Source organism: Anabas testudineus, chromosome 4, assembly GCF_900324465.2.
Source record: "Anabas testudineus chromosome 4, fAnaTes1.2, whole genome shotgun sequence".
Classification (NCBI taxonomy): Eukaryota; Metazoa; Chordata; class Actinopteri; order Anabantiformes; family Anabantidae; genus Anabas; species Anabas testudineus.
In genome coordinates this window covers 13406824-13432012 of record NC_046613.1, presented here as the reverse complement: position 1 = coordinate 13432012, position 25189 = coordinate 13406824, and the positions used below count along the sequence as shown (strand labels likewise).

The following is a 25189-nucleotide window of genomic DNA, read 5'->3' as shown; positions in this document are numbered from 1 at the left end:
AGATGAAAGACAAAGTGCATGGTTGGCTAGCCAAGGCAGTGACAGTGTGATGTGGAGAAGGAGAACGGACCGTTCAGGTCTGAGGGCACAATGAGCTGGAAAGTTAGGAATCAAGTGGTGGCACAGTATCTGGTGGGAGTCCTTCTGAAGATTTACAGTCTGTATTGCCCTTATTGGTTCCCTGTGCTATAAAAAGAGGGATCACAGAGAATGTGACAAAGATCAGGAGATGCAGACAGAAAGTAGAAAAAGAGAGGAAAATAAAGTAGGTCAAATTGAGTATGTAGAGTGCAGGTTGGGGCTCAGTTCTCCCCGTCACCCATCTGTCTTTATTTCTCTCTGCTCACTTTTAGTCTTCCTGTCTGTCTTTCTTCTATTCTCTGCCTATCGACACGTGCTTTATCTTCCATCTTTACATGGATTGGGTTGTCTAAGCTACCCTTTATACCAAATGGATTCACTTAGGTCCTGAGCCCTAATACAAAAACAATTTGCATACACACATACAGTATATACACATAAACTAAACAATTTAAATACTTGTTTCCCAACCTGAAATCTATTTGTTCTCATAAAAGATGTAAATGTTGAAACACTGATCCTTTTCAATTTTTTAAAGTTTTCATCAAGCTTTTCTCCAACAAAGGTGAATAGTGCATTTTGTCTTGGACTATTTTAGAAATGAATTAATACACCACTGATGTTACTGGAGCAGGATGGTAGTTAACTGTAGTTATAATAAACTGTAACATCATGTCAGGCAGTGCGGAAAAAAATGTTTTGGGACAACTAAAGCTGAAATCAGCTCAAATACAATGAATAAGAAGAAAAACAGTCCCTGCCAAGAGGATACTGGACTTTCCCACTTTCTAATCATCCACTAGACACTAGACAACCACAACGTCAAGCTCAGCAGTGTATGCATGTGTACTTAATGAATAATATCTGCATACACATGCTTTCTCAAACACTGTCCTACTCTCTGCATCTCCTACACACACAAGTGCACACAAGAATGCACATACTTGTCTGTGTACAAAAACCCGCCCTAAGGAAAACATGGCATCTGTCTGAACCAGAGCGTTGAGCCAAACAAAAGACTGGAACAACTTTCATTAAAGCACAAAATAACAAAGAGTGAAGAATAGCTACCTTTGTAGCCCTGTCCCAATACAACGTGTGTAGGCTTTTGTTTGTCTTGTCTTGCACAAATTTATGTGTGGAAAAATCCATTTCATCCCAACAAGTGTGCAACAATGCAACGGTATACACATCTGTATGTTATGCATGTAAAATCCCTGGACACATGCAATCATGGGCATGGGCAGGTTAGGCCAAGAGCACAATCCAACATCCTGACTCAGTTCGGCTGACAACATTCGGAAGCAATTTTACCTAATTAGTGTTCAGATTGCTCAATAGATCAGAAACATTCACTGGATCCTCTCTCCTATGCCATCTCCATTCCTTGCTTCTAAATTCACTGTTAGCAACGTCTGTCTCTCATCCTTTCTCTCTCTCTGGCGTCATTCATTATGTCTCTGCTACGTAAAACAGCCAGCATACCCAAGAATGAAAAAAACCTTTTTTTGTCCACTATGTTAAACTATATGGAGTCTTTTCATTGTTATTATACTTTGGTTGTATATGCTTTGCAGTAATTGTTACTACTTGAAATGCAGCCCCAGAGTTTGTTTAAAGCCACTGATACACTAGTGACCTTTCACCTAAATCAGTTGACGTAGATTAGCTAGCCAGACACATCAGGCAATGTTAAGAATCTGACCCTTCACATATGATGTTGTTGTAGTCAAGCCAACCACACTAAAGTCTAACATCAAAGAAAAATATGATCACTCATTTTCAGACACTATTACTCTTTGCTCTGATAAAAGTGGGAATACACAAAGATAAATTACTGTAAAGGCTGAAGTGAGAAAATATGTCATTCTGTCTGGAACGTATACCCTTCAGGGAAAACATTTCCCCGTCAATGCTGTCCAGCTATGGGATTGGAGAGATGGTACAGGGCACTGACCTGAGCACTAGAAAAATCTCATTTCAGACTAATTAAATGCTGAAGTATTTATAAAAGTCTCAGGGAGAGAGGTCTGGCAAGATAAGAAACATGAAATATGAGTTGACTCCATGCACATGAAGCTATTATCATTTACAAATACTTTTATTATGACTAGAGGTCAGTAAATCAAATGAATCAAGAAAAGAATATAAGTATGTACAAGTCTCAGAGGAGTCTACTCCGTGTTTGTGTGTGTGTGTGTGTGTGTGTGTGTTTGAGCAAGCACGTGTTTTTCGAACACATGCTTGTCCTCTGTAGACTTTATACAGCTGGAAGGTTTACTCTAAACCTAAATGTCACGCTGTTATTCACCTGTTGAGAAAAACAAAATTTATCCTGCGTGTGTGTGTGTGTGTGTGTGTGTCTGATTGGTGTGTGCAGACTGAGCACATGTCTGGAGGTTTTTGTGGAATTTCTTATTGCACTCCATTGTTTGTGTCCGCGTGTCCTTCAGCCAATGTGGTTATAAATAAATGATTCAAATATGTGGACTTGTTGGTTTGTTGTGTGTGTGTATGTCTTTATTTGTGCGTTTGTGGACACATTTTCTTCAAATGCCATTCTTGTGAGGACAATGTAGTCTTGTGAGGAAAGTTTAGCTGGTTTAAAAAGCATTTTGGTTTTAAGGTTAGGGTTAGAAATAGGTTGATTCAGGTTAGGATAAAGCTTAGGGTTCGGCATTTAGTTGTAATGGTTGTGGTAAAAGACTAGGTAATGAATTATGTCAATGAATGTCCTCACAAGTATAGTGAGCCATGACTGTGAGTGTGATTGTGTGTTTGGGAGGTTTATTTCAATGCTGGCCAACCATAGCAATCTGTGTTAGTCTTATCAGCGCCATTATCAACAAGCCTGAAATCTCTCTTTTCCTTTAGCCTTAATCATTCCTCAATGGGTCTGCTCCTTTCATTTCTTCGACACCAAAAGCAGTCAGTCAAACGTGACTAAATGTTTAACACAAGAAACGTGCACACACACACACACACACACACACACACTTATACGGGCCATTAACTGTGGGAGAATGGCAATGGGAGAAATACGTTGTCTACAATCTTCTAAAATCCGAAAGCTTGAAACCACTTGGTAACTGCTAGAGATCCCCACAGACAAAACACAGACAAATCAGAGCACTACATAGGCAAAGTAGCACAAAATTGTTCCAAATAATATCGTTTTAACATAATAAATTTTGAATATTTATAGTGGGTGAACCTGTGATGTCATATGCTGTGGCATTAAGTCGTTGATCTTTCAGTTCCTCTGGCATTGTTTCTAGACCTCACCCATTGTACTGTAAAATCTGACTTGACTTCTGCAGCTATTTTCGTCTATTTTGGGAAACTTCCCAGCACAATACTGTCCAGCAGTGGAACAATAATGTAGACTCTATTGAACGCAAACACCGCCAGGCAAAAACACAGTCGGGCAAGTGGACTCCAGGCTCCATCAACAACTACCACTCATGGGACATGTTACTTATTCAGTGAAGGTCTTTGTAGTGCTTTCTTAACTTCAGTGGGAGTGTATAAGCCCATTTTTCATCAGGACAGATCAAAGACCATGCCATGAAGGCTAGTCCAATACTGATTTGAACAAACCAGAAGCTCTAAATTTGGCCTCAGCACTGGTGACTAATTTCCTCAACTTTTTGTTTATGAGATGGTTCATCAAATTTTAGTACCCCCATGAAAAGCACACACTAAAACCAGCTTGTGAAGTGTGACGTTCCTAATTACAGTTACTAGATAGCATGATGATTTAATTTGGGACATATAATCATACATAGTGTTTTAATGAGCTCATTACATACTGATCCCAGTGTAACTCATTTCCAGAAGTGGAATTAAACACAGTGTTGCCAGATCTTATGACTATGTGCTGATATTTTCTCCCTTATGGCTTGATAGAGTTTGCTATACTTTTCAGCAGAAATTCCTGGATTTGAAAAACTCCATTCTAAGGCAATGTCATGCTGCATTAGTGTATAATTTATAGGTTTGCTCTAGATCAAATTTAGTAAGGCTCCAAACTGGCTGACGCAAACTAAATTGTCACAGGGTATATTTTCCACAGAGTGACCTGTGCCTGCCCTGAAGTCAACCCATCTACCAGTGCAGCCTTCTCTCTAGACATGTTTTGTCCACTCTTATCCAAAGTCAATAGAACAGAAATAGGACAACATCCTGTACTTCCAGCACCTCAAAATGCCCTTGACGTCACTGCTTGCTAGGGGGCAAATTGCTCCTCTCCGATTTTCGGTTTATTTGGTCTGGACTAAACCACAAGCTGGAATGACTGACCAAAGAGGGTGTATAGGTCCACTAAGACTGACTGAACTTAGCAGTACTAGAGCTGTGCCGGCTTAATGGGCCAAAGCTCTGTGGACACACTTCAGTGCTACACCTTGTATGCATGTGGAAAGGTGTGAAAAAACATATGATAGTTTGCCTAGACTATGAATGTCTAGCTTCACTGACAGCTCTATGAGGCTGCACTTTGGCACACAATAAGATCAGTGTTAATATGTACAAGTAAGGTTGATATGTCAATAGTTCTCGACAATAAAATTTTGATCTAGATAATCTCACTAGATTGACCAAGGTCATCACAAATCACATTTGATTGCAATTACATCACTCTGAGGGGAACATGAATGGAGGTGACAAATTTGAAGGAAATTCATTCAATAGCTGTTGAGATATTTCAGTCAGGACCACAGTAGTTGACCAACCAACAGACAGACCAACATTACAGTTACAGAGACACACTGCACACATGCTAAAAAAAAAAACAAAAAAAAAAACAAGCTATCAATGCATTAACACAGAACCAAACAGTAACACACTAAATTTTATTGTAAGGAGAAATTACAAACTTTAACTCTACCTCATGCTAACCTCAACTAAAGTTAGCAAAACTCATACAAATACTGCGCACAAACAGATGCTGATGAGACCATGCCACACACACAGTTCAGCAATACTGGTTCGTTTTTACTGCATTCATAGTCACAGTCCATCAGTCTTCTCACGGAATCACATAGTAAATCCACTGACTTATTGTCTCACTTATGCAAACTCTCTAACTGCAATGTGCAACATTTGTAAAACACCACACTTTAGGATTTAGGGAATTTATAGATATTAACAATTCTACCAAGCTATTTTCTGACTATTTGCCTATTTTGCTAGTTCTCTTGTGGCTCAGTTGGTAAGGCAGTCATCTACAACCTTCAGGGTTCGTGGTTCTAGTCCCAAATTGTAATGTTCCAATCTCCAACCCAAAGTGGCAAGGGGTATGGTTTTAATGTCTGTTGTCACTAATATAATCATTATGAATTATGCCGTTAATTTGACTAATTTTCCCATCTCTCCTCTCTCACTCTCCCAAGAATATATGGCACCAAAAACACACATACAAAGATTTATAACTGTTTCCCCTGTGACTACCTGCTGGTCCAGCATTCTACCCGTTCCTCCAACATGAAGAGTGTTTGTACTCCCCTCCACCAGGGTTTGTGTACACAGCTGTGGAGTCCATTTTCATTTTCACTCCGTCCCCCTCCCCTTAGTCTCTCTTTCTCTTTTTGTGTCCCTACCTTTCTCCAGTCCTCAACAGGAAATGTCCGCAATGAATCGTTATGTGTCAGTCTTGTGGTGGTGTCAGGGACAGGGGTGGAGCAGGGGTATTTATTGCCAGATGTGTTTAAGGACTCTTGACAAACTCAACCCTGAAGTACAACAATTAGGGGTTGAGGAAAGCTATAAATGATATAGAGTCTGATTAAGAGGTAGCTGGTTATTTAAGTGGTAGGAAAATGTACAAAAGGAGAGAATACAACAGAAGAAGACTAGAGAAAGGAAATGTGGGGTAATTAGAAAAGAACAAAACAAAATGTGAGTGTTTGCAGCTGTTACAAGCATCTATACAACAGAAAGACAAAGACAAGTTGATGATGCAAGGGGTGAAGTTCAAAACCAACTTTTCTCTACAGTACCTGGGTGTAAGTAACGAATAGTGGCAAATAGTATCTGAAGGCTTAAAGGGCAATCTCCTTGTCTGAAAAGGTAAACTAAGGACAGCAGAAGTTCAGTCATCAATTCAGACACTTTTTCAAACCACCTACATCCCATATGCTGCCATCACTTCCCCCCCAACACATACCACAGGCTTGTTCAAAGCTCAAGAAATGAACACCCACCGTCTGTCGGAGCTAACAGCATGAAGTCATCTACGTAAGAAGAGTCTGGACACCACTCACTGAAGTAATAGACTAGTACGTCAGGATTGATGCAATGTGTCCGTGTAATCATGACTGAATGGACACATCAAAGCCTTCCTGTATGATATTCTCCTTACATTTAGTTATTTGACAGATGCTTTCATTCCAAGCGACTCCTTAACACTATGTGTGGGTAGAGAGTGTATTGATAAACATGGTCTACCACCCATCCAATCTATCTGCTTGGAATTCTTCTTCTACGCAAGCAAACCCAGAGTATCCCAACTTCCAAGCAAGATAAAAGACATTTTAGTTTTCAGCCCACACAACTGAGTTTGATCATAGTTTTTGCAATTATCATCATGTTACAGGAATTGCTGTAGGCAAGGCAGATTTTGTTTGGTTTGCAGAGCCCATGTTATTCATATTATACAAAAAAACACATATTTGGAGGTAAAAGTAAACAAACCAAAAGTCTGCATACAACTGTGTGTACTGAACATCGGTACTGTATGGCAGGTTACAGCTGAATCAGTAAGTTGGTCTGTAAATATTAAGAAGTGTTACATTTACCTTTGTTTGGTAGTGTGTAGTAAAAAATGTGTTTTACAGATTAGCTGATCGTTTTGTGACCCCTCAACATTAATGTCAACATATCCTCACATATCAGTCATAAAAAAACAACAACAAAAAAACATTAGTTTTTCCTTAAATATCAGGCAGGGACTCACAAGATCAAACCTGTACCATACCTATACAAACTGAGATTAAATGAAAGCTGTATATACAGTACCGTATCAACATAAAGACAAGGATGAGCTCTCACCTCTCTCGCACTGCGGGCCAGTGAAACCGTAGACACAGGCACATCTGTTGGGCCCAATGCAGCGCCCACCGTTCTGGCAGCCATTCTCACACACAGCTACAGAAGACAAACGAGAAGAGGGTGACTCACAGAGAATCTGCAAACTTTGAATGACGTAACCTTAGAATCACTTGGATCACACGTAAACACATACTGTATTGTATATGCGTATAACAAACATTTGTAAGGGCTTTCTGTATGACATCAGTCTTTTAGACAATAACGTCAACTCCCTTCACTTCAAGCTAGATATCTACTGCTATAAAATTGTGAGGACCACATATAAAAATAAAAATTGAAGAAACAGAGGATAAATAAATCACACATTCACATCAATGTGTGCTTAATCTGCAGCTTTCACTTACGTTGTCCACAGTGGTTGCCTGTGTAGCCTTTTGTGCAGGAGCACGAGTCCTCTGCGCAGCTGCCTCCATTCATACACCTAATGTTACAGGACTGAACTGTAGGAGATGAAGCAAAGAGAGAAGTTGCAAAATCAGAGTGATGTGTGGATTGAGGAGTAGAAAGGTTTTTATCAAATATCTGCAACATTAAACAAAAGCAGAGCAACATGAAACTAGCCAGAGCTGTTGGCTTCAAATAAACATAAATTGTTAAGAATGAAGAGGTTAATTGACTGTCACAGTTCATTTCTTCTTCATTACATTTTTACCCAGTCAAATAGCAAATTGTTTCCAAACATCAGAGCATTAACAACTATGGTCATCATGGGTTATGGTTGCACATAGTGTAAAAGACTCTCTTTACTTCAGTTGGCTGGACAACACCAGTATTTCTTTGGCAGCTTCAGATCAGCAAAAAAACTGGAAGGCCTCAAGGCCACAAAGCTAATCAAGGAGACTAGTGTAGGTAATAGGTTGTGCCAGCTGTATGCATCAGTCAGTGAGTCAAGAATTTGATGAGAGGAGAGAGAAACTAGGTAAGGAGGAGGGTGGTGAAGCTAGGTACAATAGCAAAAAAAAAAAAAAAAAAAACTCTGGGCACACAGAGAAGGGAAAGGGTGTAGCTTTGAATAGTGCTGCTACTATGATGTGAAGCAGGAGCCTTCTGGCTGACAGGCAGAGAGTCAGAGAGCCAGTCTGTCTCAGTAGCGGCTGTAGCACCCATAAGAGAAACTAATTGATGATCCAGGCTGACAGACAGCTGCTGAGCCAGCCTTATACCATACTATAAGAAGACAGAGGACACTCGCAGTTCTGGATGTTAGTAAATTATATTTTGTTTCTTTGCATCCTTTTTCTCTTGCATCCAGACTCAAGTGGACGTTGTGTGTCTCTCAGTTTCCCTGTGCCTTTATTCTTCCTTCCTTCCTCCACTTTCTCTACTCCCTCAGTGTCTTTCATGCTCGTATGTCTGTCTGCTAATCGCAAGTTCAACATTAATTTCCTCTCTTCCTATCTACCTCTCTCTCTCTTCATCCATCTGTTTATGCCTCTTTCTCTATTTAACATTTCTGGCATGCTTAACTGTGCAGCAGAGGGGAAATGACTAAGTTTCCTTGTAGCTGAGTAGGTCTAATGAGAGTTTCTGAGTTTGCACACTGGCCAACAGGAGGCATTTCAGCTGCTATAATCCACCCACTTATTCAGACTGCAACCAAACATACTAAACATAACTGTGAGTCATGATGAGTAAATATATTCTAAGGTAGCTTTTCATTGTGATCACCCAAACATGACTGACTGGTAGCTCACACAGTGTAGACTTCAGTTACATGAGTCAGAGCACAAATCTTGGATGTGAACTGCCCAGTTTCAGTAAATGCAAGGCAGAGGGTCATTTCAATTGCTCCTTATGTCTTGAAAGAGTTTGAGTTAACATTCTTAAGTGCAGCACATGGCAGACTGCATGTACAGATTTGGGACCAACTAAATTTTGTCTGGATCAGGTCAAATGGCAACATATGGTGATAAATTCAAGTAAATAGCTTGGGACACTTTGGAAGTTTTTAGGTTACTGCACAAGTGAGGTATGTCGGTTTTACTCCTCCTTCTTGTCATTCACTCTCACAAGAGATGAATCACATTTCAACCTCATTTGTGCTCGAGACACAAGATTAATGACATAGATCCTCTTTTTTCACTTATGGCAACAATAGGTGCAGAGATGTAAAACGGGAAAAATGATTACAGTGAGTGATTACAGTTTTTTCCTGCTGTGGAACAAACAGGAGAAAACTGTTTCAGCATGCTGCAACCCAAATTCCCCAAAGCTATGGACAACTTGGGTAAACTCATCAATGTTTCAAGTCCCCCTCCATTCATGGGTAAAGTTCATATGGGTAAAGATTTTGGCTTATGTAGCCACAGACATAACAGTAGGCGTCTCTTTGTCAGTGAGGTCTCTACCCTCAAGAATAGAGCATGGATAGGCACTGAAGAATGAAGAGACTTTAGAGGTGTACAAGGTTCATTTCATGTTATATGAAACTAGATGGAAGAAGGAGGAGAAAGCAGGAAACAAACAAGTAAATTTGGAGACTGGAGGAAATGATCTCATTGGCTAACATCGCTCCTTGCTCCCCCTCCATTTGGCGCACCATCCCCCTGCAGGTGGAGGGAGATGGTTTGTCCCAGTGACCCGTGCCTGGAAAGCTGCACATGCAGAGCAACAAGGAGGGGCATGTGCATGTGTGTGTGTTCTCCAGACACTAAGCAAAAGCATTTAGGTATAGCTTTGCTGCATCACAATACACCTCTTTATTCTGGTAGTGTTGTCGATGAGCTGCACATATGCTGCAAAACACACAGAGCTCAGGCTGGTGTGTTGTGTGTACACACATGGATAAATGTGTGTCGGATGGAAAACTAAGGAGCTTTACAGCCATGTTTTGTCCTGATTTACACACATCCCAGGACCAGTGAGAGTGAGTTAAGATTTCAGCATAGAGATGGACAACATGGTGAAACAGGAAGTTGAATGGAAAACTGTCAAAGCCGGTTCAGGACCAAATGCAAAAACTTGTTTCCATTCTATGAAACTCTGCTTTCAGTGAAGTTCACACTCCAAGTTATGTACTTTTATCATTCACATAAAAGGATAGAGCATTACTTTGCTGTTTAGGTGTGACACATTGAAGCAGCACAGCTTCTAATTAAAAAGACACTCTTTCCCGGGATTCACCGGTATTCCTAGTCAATAGCCCATGGAAGCCAGTCAGACTAAAGACAGCTGTTTCTCAGCAATGGGACAAGAACATCCATGAGCACAATGATTGTCTAATTATGGTTATGCTAAGACAAGGTTATAAAGATAACCCTATACCATCCTCAGCACAGCTGCTCTGCTGTAAACTGTCAGAGTTTATTACAAGGGTGACTTACAACTCTAACCCTTGTTGTCTGGGAAGTGACAGGTAGAACCAGGTAATCAGTATGTGACTCATGTTGGTGCTTGGCTTTGCAAAGATTTAGCTTTTCTATTTCTGGAAATGTGTAAATCTCTAAAGTTCTTCCAGGCTGTCCACAGAAACACGCGCTTGTTGTTGCCGAAACAACCAATTCCAGGAAGAGTGATTAAAAAAATTATAGATCATCATCTGTATAGACATAACAATAATCACAGACATGTGGATTACTTACATTAGATTAGTTACCAATGTGTTACTGATTTATATAAACCTCTACATTCCACAGGCAAGGCATGAGACATTAAGATGCTATCTATAACCCAGTGAACCAGGGTGTTAAAATCAGGCTATATAATTAAGGCTAAGGAAATTGGTGTTTCCAAACAGATCTCTATAGAGCTGCAATTTGTTACCAACTGCAGTAAATTATCATATTAAATGGTGGACTCTCTCCAAAAGCTGAATTTGGGAGTTAGCACATTTGGAAAGACAAGATCTATGATGAAGAGTGTTTGCTTTCTCTTGACATAGCCTAAAGCCTCTGAGACAGATAATGTTGTGAAAACAATTTTCAACATATTAATTTATTAAACACACCTAAAACAGTGAGCAGGACTGTGGGAATTGGTGGGATTTCAAATTTAAACAATTTTAATAACATACATGGTAAACAGAGTGAGAATTGGAAACATGCCACTCCAACAGAAGAATAGTTCAGATGATATGCGAGACAGCACCTTTTAATAGGTTCAAAGAAGATAACCTCTTGACTGAGGACAATAATTTACAGAGGAAATGGCAAAGATGACCTCCAGGTTTAAACAGGGTCATTCAGCAGCATTTGATAAACTGATGTGGTATTAGCTGAACTCTCTCTCTCTATTTGACCTCTGACATTCACTAAATCTTTCTCAATGATGCACCCCAGCGTTAGAGACCATTAACACATTTCCCATCTATTAATCAAATGCTGTATAATCAAACTGATTAGTTGGTATCCCAGATATCACTGTCAAAGAAACTGCAGAAAGGCCTGCACAATGAGTATTGTCCAGCTCTCATTCTAATTTATCACTTTTCTTGCACCCTTTCTGCCTCTATGGAGTATGATTTCATAGCTTTTGCCAAAGTACTAAATCTGCAGGAGATTTATGTGTAGCCTGCCACACAGGTCAACACGGGTTTCTCTCTATCCTGTCTTCATGGTCTCCCTCACAGTGTCCTCCTTACATATAACTGGAACAGATCCCATTATACTGTATACCTCTGGGACTCAGCCAACTGATGTTCACTATGTGTGTTTTTGTGTGTGCATGTAGGTTTTTCTGTGTGTCTGTTTGAATAAGTAAAAGTGTCTATGTGCAATATATCTCTGTGTCTGTCTGTGCATACAGAGCTGCAAATGAAAACGAGTGTGTTAGTGGACTTGATGGAATGTGAGCATGTGTAAAGGGTCTGGCAGGGGCCAGGCGTGACTGACAAGCCGACTTTGCCCCACATAAGCAGTGAAGCTGAACGCACTGCATGCTACTTATTACACACATTGACACACACTTAGCGGTGCTTAATGACAATGGTTTCAGTGTGTCCTGCAAATATTAGTATTTTATTTAAATCCTGCACACAATGTTCTAATCTCACTAAGTCAAATGTGATTTCACACACTCTGCATGTGCAGTAAAACACCTAACTCCGCTCCAGACACACACACAAATATCCTTAGTGGTCTGTAACTGAGCCCAGCAGACTGAGCTGGGCAGCCAATCTCTGCATTAATCCTGACAAACCCTGTGACCTGCAGGCTGTAAAGCATGCCTGGGACTCTATACACTGCTATTACATTGGCTACAGTACTATTCTGGCTCCGATGAAAGAAGACTTGAACCATTACGACTGGAAAATAGCACAGCAACTGGGTGAGTAGGAGCAGAAACTGTTCAGTTTATCAGGCAACAATCATTTTGCAGAGATTTAGCAAATTAGCAGGATTTGAAGTAAAGTGAAGTAAAGATTGAGACCAATTCGAAGAATAATAGAAATATATAATGTCTTCTTAAAGCAATTAGCTGTGTTATTCTGCAAATCCTTATGTACAGTAAAGAATCAGACCAACAGGAATACTCCAAGAAAAAGCTTAAATCTGGGAATTTATGAAAGAAAGCCTATGTTAGTCCTGTTTAATCCTGTTATTCGATGTAAAAACAGCTTATACTGAAGGAAAGGGGAGCGCTGGTGAATTATTATTGTATTATCGGTCTGGACTTTAAGACAATGTTGAGCAGTTCAATGTGAGCATGAATAATACTCATATACTGTATATATAGATTAAATATAAGGCTACCCCCAGTCAGCACAACAATTTAAAAACAGACAGCCTGGCTCTGTCCAAAGTAATTAATTCCACCAACCAGCACCTATAAAGCCCACTAAATAAAACATTACATTCCATTTCTTTAATCTCTATAAAAATAAAAAGTGTAAAAATATAATACATTAATATTATATAAAAAATATTATTATTTTTGGACTAAGCCAGTCTAAGTTAGGTGAAGTCCTGTGGCTCATATTTAATGGACAGATGTCACAGCGATATCAATCTTCACATCTAAATCAAAGTGCATTAGGCAAAACACTGACCTCTAAATTATTCCCAATTTCTGTGGAAGAAATGTCGCTTTGGCCAGTAAATGTAATGCACAGAATCAAACGAAGCTAAATAGATTTTCCCCTTTCTTTATTCTGTTTGTCTGTTACCACCTTATGATGGGATTTCATGTTGGATGAAGAGTACGTTACTGTATGTGTGTGGTAATGAGATGTACTGTTACTGACCTCCTGCTCCTGCTCCACAGCTGGGAGAGAGCTGGCCAGTCGAGCAGGTACACATGTTGGGTCTGGAGCAGAAGCCATCGCCACATGAATTCCTGCAAATAGCTGGAGAGTGGGGACACGATGAGGAAGAAGAGACAAGTTGAGAAATTAGTCAGTTCATGTTAAAATAAGTGACACCTATTTGTTATCATTTCCACTAGTTATTGTGGTATAACTTACGAACAATACACTGGTTCCCTCCTGGCAGAGTCTTCCAGCCTGGACAGCAGTAAGAATGGAAGCGAGAGCCACACACATTGGGCCTGAAAACAAAAACAAATAACAAACTCACTCAAACTCAGTCCTCCCAAACAACAAAAATCCTTAAAAACCATAAACAAACACACAGCATGAGTTATTTTCTGAGCTGCACAAGACCTAAGAGTAAACAAAACCAACTTTCATGCAAAGCCCTGTCAAGTGATGGATGGAGGTATTTTCAGAGAGAAGAAAAGGGGAAGGGGGAATGTGACATAAGGGCTAGCATCTTGTTTTTATTCAAGGCTGAAGTAAACTTGGAAGAACAGGATGTATAAAGTCCTCGTTTCTCCCTAAATTCCACGCCTGGTTGTCCTGTTCTTTGGCAAATATCCAGGGCTGCGTACCACACAATTTCTACTGGTGGAGAGACTGCAAAGAGCTTTGATCCTGTCTGACAGATGTCGGAGTCATCACAGCTTATAGACAGCTTCTCTGGCCTGACAGGTTAGCCACAAAGTTTTCCTCTGAGGAAATGGCTAAACCACATCTAGCGATGACTGGCTTTGCTCACACACGCACAAATACACACATTGCCATGCAGTGCTGCTTAAGTCGGCAGCTGCTTTCCAAGCTAATGCAAAGAGCACTTTAGTTTTTATCACTCATGAATAATTGCACACCTAGTTATAGCTCTGTTCATTTAAAAATAAGAGTAAGTCCTAACATGCAGAAACCCCTGAACATAAATACACATCCCCAAGGAAGTGTGTGAGAGTGTGTGCACTCAGGACGCTGCATAAAGCAGGTTGAAGGGATTCCAACTCTGTGGTTGTACTAATGATATCCTTAGTGACCTTTGAGAGCATATAATGATGGGTATCTCTGTGGTCATCTGTGTTGGTGGTTAGTTGTTTGCATTTACTGATAGCATGACTAAGAATTGGGAGACCGCAGCTTAGTAAATTGGGATAAATCCTGATGCAGATGTTCATGGTAAAGTAATTTGTCACCGGGGATCACATCTTATTAGTCTAGACAATTTCTGCCATGTTTAAAGAGACTCTAGATTACCTGTTGTTTCCTGACGCTGACCAAGGATGAGAAAAGATGGACACTAGCACAATGAATACGTCTTAATCTTAGTTTCCATAAATGAAGCATTGCACTTTGATAATAATAATATAATAATAATAATAATAATAACCTAAAATAATAAATCTGACTTACATTTATCTAAATGATATTATTGTCATAGATTGTCTCCAGTCATAGAAGACATTTTACAGCATCGCTAATACACTTGATGATTTTGGTTTTACTCTTCTATGCAGGAAGCATTTTAGTATAACTTAGCATAAAGACCAGAAAGCCTGGATCTTTCCAAAATCGACCGAATGTAAAAATGACAATTCAAAATTGTTTTATTTAATGCTAGGCGACTGGCAGAGGCCACTGGTCACTGGTTCCATAGCACATTTTTTAGCAAGTCAAACAATTTTGATTGCAGTTAAATGAGGCTGTAAAAGTCAAAATGGAGGTCTGTATGTACTTTTACTAACCCTACCCCTAACCCTCTACTACAGTAATGAACAGCTTTAGGTTAGGTACACAATCACAATGGGAAGATGACACGACCACAGCTAAAGCAGGAAATTAAGTGTTAGCTCTAATGAACTTTTCAAGTTCCTCCAGCGAGAAACAGATGACCTCTCCCTCTCCTCTTCCCCAGACAGTATCTGTGGAGAGGTCAGTAGGGAGATGACAGCTGGGATTTGAGTTTGATGGATGGAGAGCAGAAAACACCTCCAACCACATTACCAGATGGTATGGGGGACAGAGGGACAAACAGGTGGGCAAGCAGATGAGAGATATTTATGTAAGTAGAGTTATTGTCACACAAAAAAATAAACACATAAAGGATCAAAGACACAAAATACGGAACTGTTTGATTCTTGGGGACATTTCCACGTGACGGCTGGTTTTAGAGAGAAAGTGTGTGAGAGGAATGGCAGCTAGGAGGAGGGAAGATAGGATAGTGGGAAACAAACAGGAGATCAGTGGGAGGGAAAGCAAAACAAGTTTATGCTGAGAAGAGGAAGAAGCAGGAGGAGGAATGGGAGCGGAAAACAGAGATATGGAAACAAGAGAGAGTGCATATGGTTGAATATCTGGGACAAACACACACAAAGCAAATGGACCTTTGAAAAAAACATCAGAAATGCTTAAAGTGAAGCAGCAGCATTCCAACACTTTCCTGATCCATTTCTCCACAAAGTGTTAAAGAGTTTCCACTGTTACAGTGCTAGAGGATGTCAATATATGGAGGATTATAGGGGTCTGACCCTGAAGTGCTCGGGTTTGTTATTCTTCCTTTCTCTCTCTTTCCTTGAGGTCAGTGGAAGTTCTCCTATCACAGATCAGAAGCTTAGGGGGGTGAAGTGAAGTAAAACAGAAAGACAGCCATAAAAAGGAGTTTAAGCTCCAGGAGTTTTCCTCAATATTGAAGTGTCCTACTGTTCTCTGCACTCAATCTAAAGGAGATTAACTCTTCTGTGGCCGTGTTACAGCCTTTGAAGTTTCCCCCCAGCCTGTGGATGGCTTGTTAACTCCTGTTAATAATAACAAAAGGAAAATGGCTGCCACCTCATCTGAGTAGACTAAATACACATAAAAATAATACACACAATTAGGGTACATTATTTTTTTTTCCTGACACCAGTTTATATACAATACTGCTATGTTGTCAGCTTATAGACAACAAAATTAATCTATTAAATTGGAAGATAATTTGACTAGACTGATCTAAATGATTACCAGTTACAGATCTAATTTAACTTTTTGTAAAACACTGCATTTTTGTGGTTTTTCTGGGCCTTCAGTTAGAGTCATAAGCTCAGTTGGTAAAGCAGTCGTCTACGAACCCCAGGTTAAGTGGCTCAATTTCCAGATCCTCCTGGCTACTTGTCGAGGTGTTCTTGGACAAGAGACCGATACCCTGTAGTAGTGCCGATATGCACTGTCTGGAAGCTGTCCAACCACAACTTCCCCAATGGGATCAATATAGTATGTCATTAAAAAATTTGAAACATCAACAAGGCCGTTATGGGGCTGTGGCCTGAGGGGCGTCTGCCCACGCAGGAATCCACAAGGTCAGAGGTTAAGGTAGTTCACAGCAGTCGGCTTCCACTAGCCTTTAAGGAAGCAATAGGCAGGCACTGACAACAGTTTGTGTCCATAAAGACCAGAAGTTCACAGTTGCCAGTGCTGCAGGTCAGGCGTCTGTGTCCATGTATGTATATGTCAATGTACTGGTCACAAGTCAAAGGTCACCTGCCTGGTATCTGAACCCCTGCGGAAAAAGTCTTACGTATTGCTGTGTCTAGCAATACCTGGGCCTGTTGCTCTTCTATCAGTTCATGGAGTAGGTATGAGTAATGGAGAAAAGAATGCAGTAAATACAGAAGACAATGACCCAACCACAGATGGTGACAGGAGAGCTGAGATGCAAAGTAATCACAGATGGAAGATGTATTCACAGCTAGTAATTGTACCTCTATGGAAAATTACTTGCGCAGTTGAAGAAACCAAAGAACGAAAAAAAAAAAAAAAAGACATAAAGTAGCGAGAAATTAACTTCAGAAGAATAAAAAGGAAATCAAAGAAAGATGGAAAAATAGAAGCACTCAAGTGCTGAGTACCTTAAAACTGTACTCAAGAATTGAAACTGAACTGAATAAATAAACAAAGAAAAAGATGGAACAGTGTAACAGAAGGGGATACCTACAAAATCTACAACAAATACTGTGGTGATGTTTGTTATCATGACTCTTCTGGCTGAGAGACAGCACGAGATAAAGTTCTACATACAGTATATTCCAACAAGTTAAAATGTGGTCTGCTATACAAACATCAGAGATATCTGATTATTGTTCTGTTTCCATAAAAATAAATCACCAGTCACCAAGATCTTCCTGAATTGAGATGTTTTGTGGAAAAGCTAATACTGTATGTGATCAGTTGTAATGAGGTTTTGTAAAAGAAATAGTCTCATACAACTGTGCATCTAAATAGGTTTATACCATGCATTTAGGTTTGTGAATGCATAATATGTGTTTGTTTTATTCTGTGTATGTTAGTTTGTGCAGCAGTGTGAAATGTGGGCAGTAGACTGATGGTAAATCTCTTCATACAGTCTGACGTTAAGTAGAAACCACTTTGTTCACAGACCACATGCCAATCAGCTGTCCCAGAAAATCTCGTCCTTGTAGCTCATTCTTAGCCTGCATATACAGTAAGCATTAAATGTAGACCTATAAAAACCTAAACTGGAGCCTAATGCGCATAAAACAGATGAGAAAACTGGCAATTGTTCATCTCAAATATAAATTCTTTGTGTGGATTTTTTGGGGTTGTTTTTTCTTTCCCTTGTCTCGAACACTCACGAGTTATGAGTTAAAGAAGTTTTTCCTGTCACATGCAAAACCCCCCAAAATTCTTTTATTCCCTTTCAAATTAGGTATTTGCAAAGGCAGACTGTAAACACAGGGCCCTATCCAGGCCACCAGGGCGGTATTGACATTATCCTGGAGGGGCCATGAATGAAAATAATTCTCTGCTTTGTGGCTGACTGTCTTCCAAGCTAGCCAGCATCTCAAGTGCTGCTCCTCAGCAGATCTGGGTGAAGCTGAGCCAAGGTGGGCAAAGTTAAAAAAGATGGGTAGCTGCAAAAAAAGAGCTTGGCATGACTTTTCAAACGCATCATACAAGACATCTTATGAAACTACATATTGTTATCCCTTTTAAAAACTCAAACATTTAAAAGAAAGTCTCCATCTTTGCCTCACACTTCCCTTTTTTTTCCTGGCAACCAAACGATCAATCATCCATCCACTAAAGCAAACCAGGCAGCCCGCCAGCAAGCCTAAGGCCTGATTAGATGCCACCCTTTAGGGGACTCATGCCAGGCGGCAGTGTGCTGTGGGAGCCAATAAATCAGAGTCAGTCAGCATCAGAGCCAGCACTACCAGAGACAGACCAGGGGATATGGCTCTAGCCAGCAAATAAACACTGCAGCCCCAGCCCAAGGCCAGTGTAATGACCATCATTAAACTAACCTCCCTTCATCTCCCACACAGAATCTGTGAAACCCATAATGAGGTACTGACACTCCACTGTGATTGGTGCAGGTCTTATATGAAAGCATTACAGTAGACAGTGTGGGTTTGCATGTATTGTATTTTGTTGGAGTAAATGGGCTGAGTGAACGTATCACCCAGATGTGGTTAAATAAAACATGCTCACATGCAGATGATGATGATTTTTTGCACAATTTCACATGAACTGGGATCATTTCAAGCCAACAGCACTTAAACAATAGCTGAATATAAATCAGCACATTATTAACATTTGCTTTGGCACACGCTTCATTTTCTGAATAACTGAATTGACAGTTACCAGGTGACACCTAGAATTCCTGTAAACATAATTAAAATGTCGAACAGTTCATCAATTAACTATCATCGCCTTGTCTACTTCAGTACACAAAAAATATCTCTGCATGAGTATGTCGGCCATTACACTGTGTTTCTATAACTTCACAATGTAATGGAAAAAGTCTGAAGGCTTTTGTCAGTTGTTCTCATGAAACCACACGCTATTTGATGGTAATAATATGCCTGTGCAAGGTCTCCTGGCTTCTTGACTAACTCTCTCCTTCAGCCACTAACTGTTAAACATTGACTGTGGCAGTGAATTATCGCTCAGACACATCATATATCAATGTTTTCAGTTCAATGCCAATTGCCTGTGGGTCAGTGAAAACAATGAACAAAGTGTCAGACAAGTCTGGTATGATGGCTGAAAACACTACAATGCAAAATCTTTGCTGTAAAATATGTCTACGGGCAGGAGGAGGGCAATTTTCCTTATTTACCACAGATCAGCTCCTTCCATATTAAACAAAATGACAAACAAGGCAGACAAATTGATTTCTGTTACTCAGGAGAACCTCTCATATTTTCAGAGAAAATATTCAACCTACATTTTGGTGAGTTTGGGTATATCTCTCTATCATTCCCAATTCCTTCTTCATCTCATCACTCATTCCCTTATGTGCTCTCCGTCCTTTCAAACTTTGCCTGTTCTCTGTTATTCCTTCTACTATTTTGTCACCTTCAGAAGGGAAACAAATGCCTCTTTTCATACCCCCCTTGGGTGATACGAATACCTCATTTCCTGTGGCTTGGCACTGGGGGAACCATAAGCTGGGACAGATGGGAGTCTGATTGGAACAACTGATGCAGACACTGAAAACGGGCCCCAACAACACATCCTTTGTTTTTTTGAGAAGTGGTGAAATATACAGTGAAAACTCTTTGCTTGCTGACATACATCCCACACCCAGATATTGTTTAGGTAACAAAGTGAAAGCATTAGAGACAGGATAGAGACAGAACCCAGGGTGAAGGAGAGGGGGTTGCAGCTGGCGAGAGATGATGTGATTCCAGTAGTTAATTTCACTGAATACGCCCAACGTTCTGACACTTAAACAACGCCTTTAACAACACATTTATGTTCATATGTACCCACACACTATTTTCTCCATTGGTTGCTTTAGGTTTAGACATCAGCAATAGTCTCTGCAGAGAAATCCTGAACTATAGAACTTTCTCCCAACTAATACACAGAGGATTTGGGTCATACTTTTCCCTCATCATACCATCATGAGATGTAATCTATATAATGTATGTTCCCCTTTTCATCCTTTCCCATGAAAATGTTCATTTGCTGTAAATACATTAGGAGAGTTCAGTGCGGTAAGCTGCCTGTTAAAGTTGAACATGTGCTGTTTTTGAGAAAACAATGTGGTATTCAGCAGCATAATTTGGTAGGCGAGCTTGGCCTGAATCCAGAAAGCACAGCAGTTGAAAGAGAGCTGCCAGGAAAGTAGAGAGGGGAAAGCCATTTATATTTTAAACCTTCCTTCTCCAGACACAGCTACAAATGTTCTGAATTGTGAATGCAAAACCAAACGTAATGCAATTATCTTCGTGTAAGCCTTCACCTTTGAATGCTTCTACATGCAATTAATAAAATCAATACTAAATTGTATGCATTGTTATGTATTTGTGGTTTGCCAAAGACACCTTATCCCTACCCTCTCAGAGTCTCCTGGCCACGACGCCGAACCCGTTGCACCTCTCTCTGGTCCACAGTGTCGGTGAAGCGGCTAGCTTGGTACGGTCCATTTCCAGTTTCACCAAGTGCCACATGGACCGACGCAAGACACATAGCCACCCATCCCAGCAGCACCTGAGCCAGCTTCCCTGATCCCATTGGTTGGTCTGGCTGTTCCTCCAACCGAGCACTCTGACTCTCCTGTCACAGTTTGGACCCAGGCTCAGCAGAGGGATCTAGACCTGGACCCAGACCGAGTGCACTCCAGAGCAGGGGCTAGACCGAGGAGGACACATGAAACACAAAGGTAGTTATCAAACTTACGCTGTGTGATTCCCAAGCTTTCTGTCGAACATAGGCCCCACACAGCCCCATCAAACGAGCTCAAGTACCCTCTCATTTGGACTGCTTTGTTCAGGTTTGCGTTTGTAATACCTGAGTTTCAGATTGTGGGTGTTTACACAATTTTCCATTTATCCCTCACTTTGAGCTACTACTTTTATGTTGTGATAAGCTAGCAACTACTTCAACTGTTTATCCATATAGAGATTTAGCTATAGAGCTATTTATTAGCCATTGGATACTAGCTAACTACCTATTTCGACATACTTTATACTTTTTTCTGAGAACTTCAACTGTTTATCAATTTTCCATTCCATGTTTCTCGCTAACCTCTTAAACTACGAATCCTTTTCTTTTAATATGCTAACTAACTAACTTTTACTTAAATTGTTATGCAGTTGTGATTTTAGCTTGCTAAGTTGTAGCTAGCTAACTTCTTCAGCTCTTACTCCAATACTTTTAGTTATGTTTTTCAATTAATCCATTAATTGTAGGTAATGCAGACTGCTTTCCACTACATTCAGCTAACCAACAATTTCAACTGTTTATTCTTTACCTTTAGCCTGGTTAGCTAACAATTTCAACTAGTTTTTATTAAACAAGTCATTATTACGTTTAACATTAGTCATTCCTTATCAGCACTACTTCAACTGCCTGTATGATTGTTTCAGCAGATAAAATCACTTTGACCCTTGCAATACAGCTCAAATCACCCTCAGGTTATAATGTTAAAATGCAATCATGCCCCTGAATTATCCAATGATCTGATTTTTTGTTTGTAACATGCTTGGTGGTTTTATTGAGAAAAGAGAAAACATATGAGTTGGAGGGTTAACATGCAAGGAAATAGAGGAGACACTTAAATCCTGACTACCAGAAATCTGTTTTCACTATACTTCACTTCAAAGCAGTCTCATAAGTGGTTTATCACTCTACAGACACCAAATACTGCATGTTTATGTGTATGTACTACAAACTACAGAGAAAAGTCATAAAGTGATTACAGAGATGAGCTCGATTTTAAAGAGACAGTGCTTTTGAATGTTAGGCTAAATATTTGTTGTCATTAAGGAGATGTTAATGGTTATGTTAACCATATGAATTCAAAGAAGCTGTTGTCTCAAGTGAGACTGTGACAATGAGCAAGTGATGTGACATAGTTTTTGCCCTGTGAGCCATGGCACAATGAAAAACAACCAATCAACAGTTCTGTAACGTACCACCAAAAGGTTTCAAGATCAAATGTACATCTATTGCACAAATGACTTCAAAAAGTGAAAAGCTGAATTGCCACTTCTTTCAGTCCACTATTCGAATACAATCCACGTCACATAGCCAAACTGTGACAAGTGGTAATTATAAGTCGATATTGCCTGAATTTAATGGGTCACAAGCAAAGAAAAAGTTAGGAATCACTGCCCTAAATCATAGCTGTGTGTGTCCCAAAAGAGGCCAGGGAGACAGACAAGGGGGAGGTAGTCTAAAAGGAAAGTAAGACTTCATTAAGAGCTAGTAAGAGGATTTACTAAATACAAATTCAATGATGATGTATTTTATATAGTTAGTAAGTAAGATTTCAATTGTAGTCAGTTAGACAACACATTCCATTAAGAAACAACAAATAAGAGACACACAAAGAAATAACCACATAAAGACACAAAATTAAATCACTCCCATTATTATTCATTAGAGAATAGAGCTTACCAAATCAAATTATGTCAACTTCTGTGCCCCAAATACAAGACGCCTGTCCCAACTGCATTATGGTATATTAAACTGAAAAACATCCAACTGGACTGAGCTGTCATGAGGTTTATTTTCCTTTCTCCACCTCATTATAGACCACAGGTTTGAGAGTGAACTGTGGGCCCCTGGTGATATATAACTTCAGCAGAACCACCCTCCATCCCTCCAGTCATGCTTCCAACCATATGATATATCAGGGCTGGACAAGAAAAGAAAAGAGTTATGGCTGCACATCCCACTAACTATGATTAATTTAAATCGAAGTTGAGAGATAGATGTGCAGTAAACTCAGTTAGGCATGAAGAGAAAGAGACAGAAAAGTGTCTTTCATCACGGGGACTCCACAGGAAAAGGTGGATTTTAAGAAATCTTATGTGACTAGCCTATAATTGTCCATAGTTATTCCATAATTCATATTCCCCTCTTCTTGAAAACACAAATTAAGGCCTATCTGCGTGCCACAGCTGCTTAGTTGTGCCCTGTTTATCTCCTGTTGCTTAGTATTGTTACTGTATAATGTATAGTGCTGCTAGATCTGTTGTTCTTAAAGGTCAAGTTATAAAAAAACACATTTTCCACTCAATCAGGACAAAAAAATTAGCTGCTTCCAGATAGCGGATGGGGGTGGGATCAGTGCTGAACAAAAGAAATGCCTGATCAATTACCGAGTGGGAGCTCCGAGGACTTCTCCAACCGTGCTGTCAAAATAAGGCAGGTAAAGCATCCAGCCTGCGTTAGCAATTAATCCTCTAATCCTCGCATGTCATTTAAAACACACAGCGATTTGAAGAATAAACCATCTCAAAAAGTTGAAATTCACTGCTGATTTTAGATATTAAGAGTAATGCCAGATGCAAAAACATTATTTTAAGAAGTACTTGAGAATAAAAGTCTAATAAAGATTGCCTCCCCAAGTATATTAGTTTCCATACGCAACACTGTAAAGGTTTAAAAAGAAAACACCTATACAAGCAGTCGCTTGCAAGGTGACAAAGACAAATGTGTTTTTTCCACGATATTGCAGCAGTGAAATGACCTCTGCATGATGTCACCGCAACTTTATGAATGGAGAAAAAACGCAACATCAGCTCGCTCAAAGTAAACCCCAGATGGGAAATGGGTTAGTGCCATTTTTTATTCCACTTTGCTTGCCAGGAAAGCTTATCCCGAAAACTCGAGCAAACTGTAAAACGTGACTGCCTCTCCGATTTTTTTTTTTTCCACCATGCAGTTTCCCAAAAAGCCGGTATAAATGCAACTTCCGTTCAACTTTTTTATCCTCCTCACCGCATCTTTATCTTGTTTCTTGACCCTATATAGCTATTTATCAGACATGCATAAAGAGATAATAATGCGCCGTGAAACAACGGGATTTCAAACAATAGTCACTATCAAAGCCATTGATAACTTGATTGTAATACCAAGATATCACTAATGCAATACAATACCTTGCAATAAATGGAGTGTCTTGGCGTCGAGGAGTCCAGAGTCGGAATTAGAGAGAGGATATGTGCCCCAGAAAGGAATATTGACTAAAGCCTTGTGAGAAAAAGAGAAAAGTTAGGGAATTGCCCTGTTTGGAAGAGGGGAGGGGACAGAGTGAGGCAGAGACAAGAGAGGGGGTAGTAATGGACTGCAGGACAAACCCACATTCCTCAAGACTCCTGGAGTTGTTATAACAGGGGCCAAGCAGCTAAACCTTCACACTGTGGATAACTCTGCTTCACTATCACCACTCTGGAAAAACACTCCTTCAGGCTACCCAAGTGATGAGATAACAGTCTCATCAGTGTAATGGTCTTTGATGATTGCTAAGCAGGGCTTGCATTAACAGCAGGCTGTGGAAAATAAGCCATCAATTATTATTAATCAAATTAAACAGGAAGACTAAATTTCAATAGGTCGCCAGAGACCATAATTAGAGTTAGTTAACATATTTATGCAGAAATGAAGTTGTGTCACTGATCCACGGTCAATTTATAAATGAGGTTAACAGCAAAGCATAAAGAGCATGCCTGTGTGTCAGATTTATGCTTGCTATTCAAATAGTCCTGCTATTTACTGCTTCAGTCAACTAGTGCTTGTGACTGACACTTCCTTGTGCTTTGTTGCCACAAGTGCTGATAGGAAATTAACACAAGGGAAAGTGGCCATCTGGGTGGTATATTGGTGAGGACAGCTGAGCACATCTCATATGTTGCTACCTACTGTGCTGATGTGACTCTCGACAAAAATGGTTCAATGTAGAAGAGTTTTTATTCTTATTACTGACTATACCATAAGGACTCAGTTCAGAGTTCAGTTAATGTCTTT

At 39.9% G+C, this 25189-nt stretch overlaps 1 protein-coding gene across 2 annotated transcripts in view; it reads right to left on the bottom strand.

Annotated features, from left to right (window-relative positions):
• fbn2b (fibrillin 2b) overlaps positions 1–24457 on the bottom strand; it is a 56837-nt gene extending 32380 nt beyond the window's left edge. For both annotated transcript variants that reach the window (XM_026345225.1, XM_026345226.1), the window contains exons 1-6: positions 24325–24457; positions 20769–21064; positions 13592–13674; positions 13373–13474; positions 7536–7631; positions 7132–7227 (exon numbers count right to left, since the gene is read on the bottom strand). In XM_026345225.1, coding sequence (XP_026201010.1) covers positions 7132–7227; positions 7536–7631; positions 13373–13474; positions 13592–13674; positions 20769–20947 — 556 coding nt within the window. In that variant the 5' untranslated portion in view covers positions 20948–21064; positions 24325–24457. The remainder of the gene's footprint in view (positions 1–7131; positions 7228–7535; positions 7632–13372; positions 13475–13591; positions 13675–20768; positions 21065–24324) is intronic.
• Between the last annotated feature and the right edge of the window lie 732 nt (positions 24458–25189).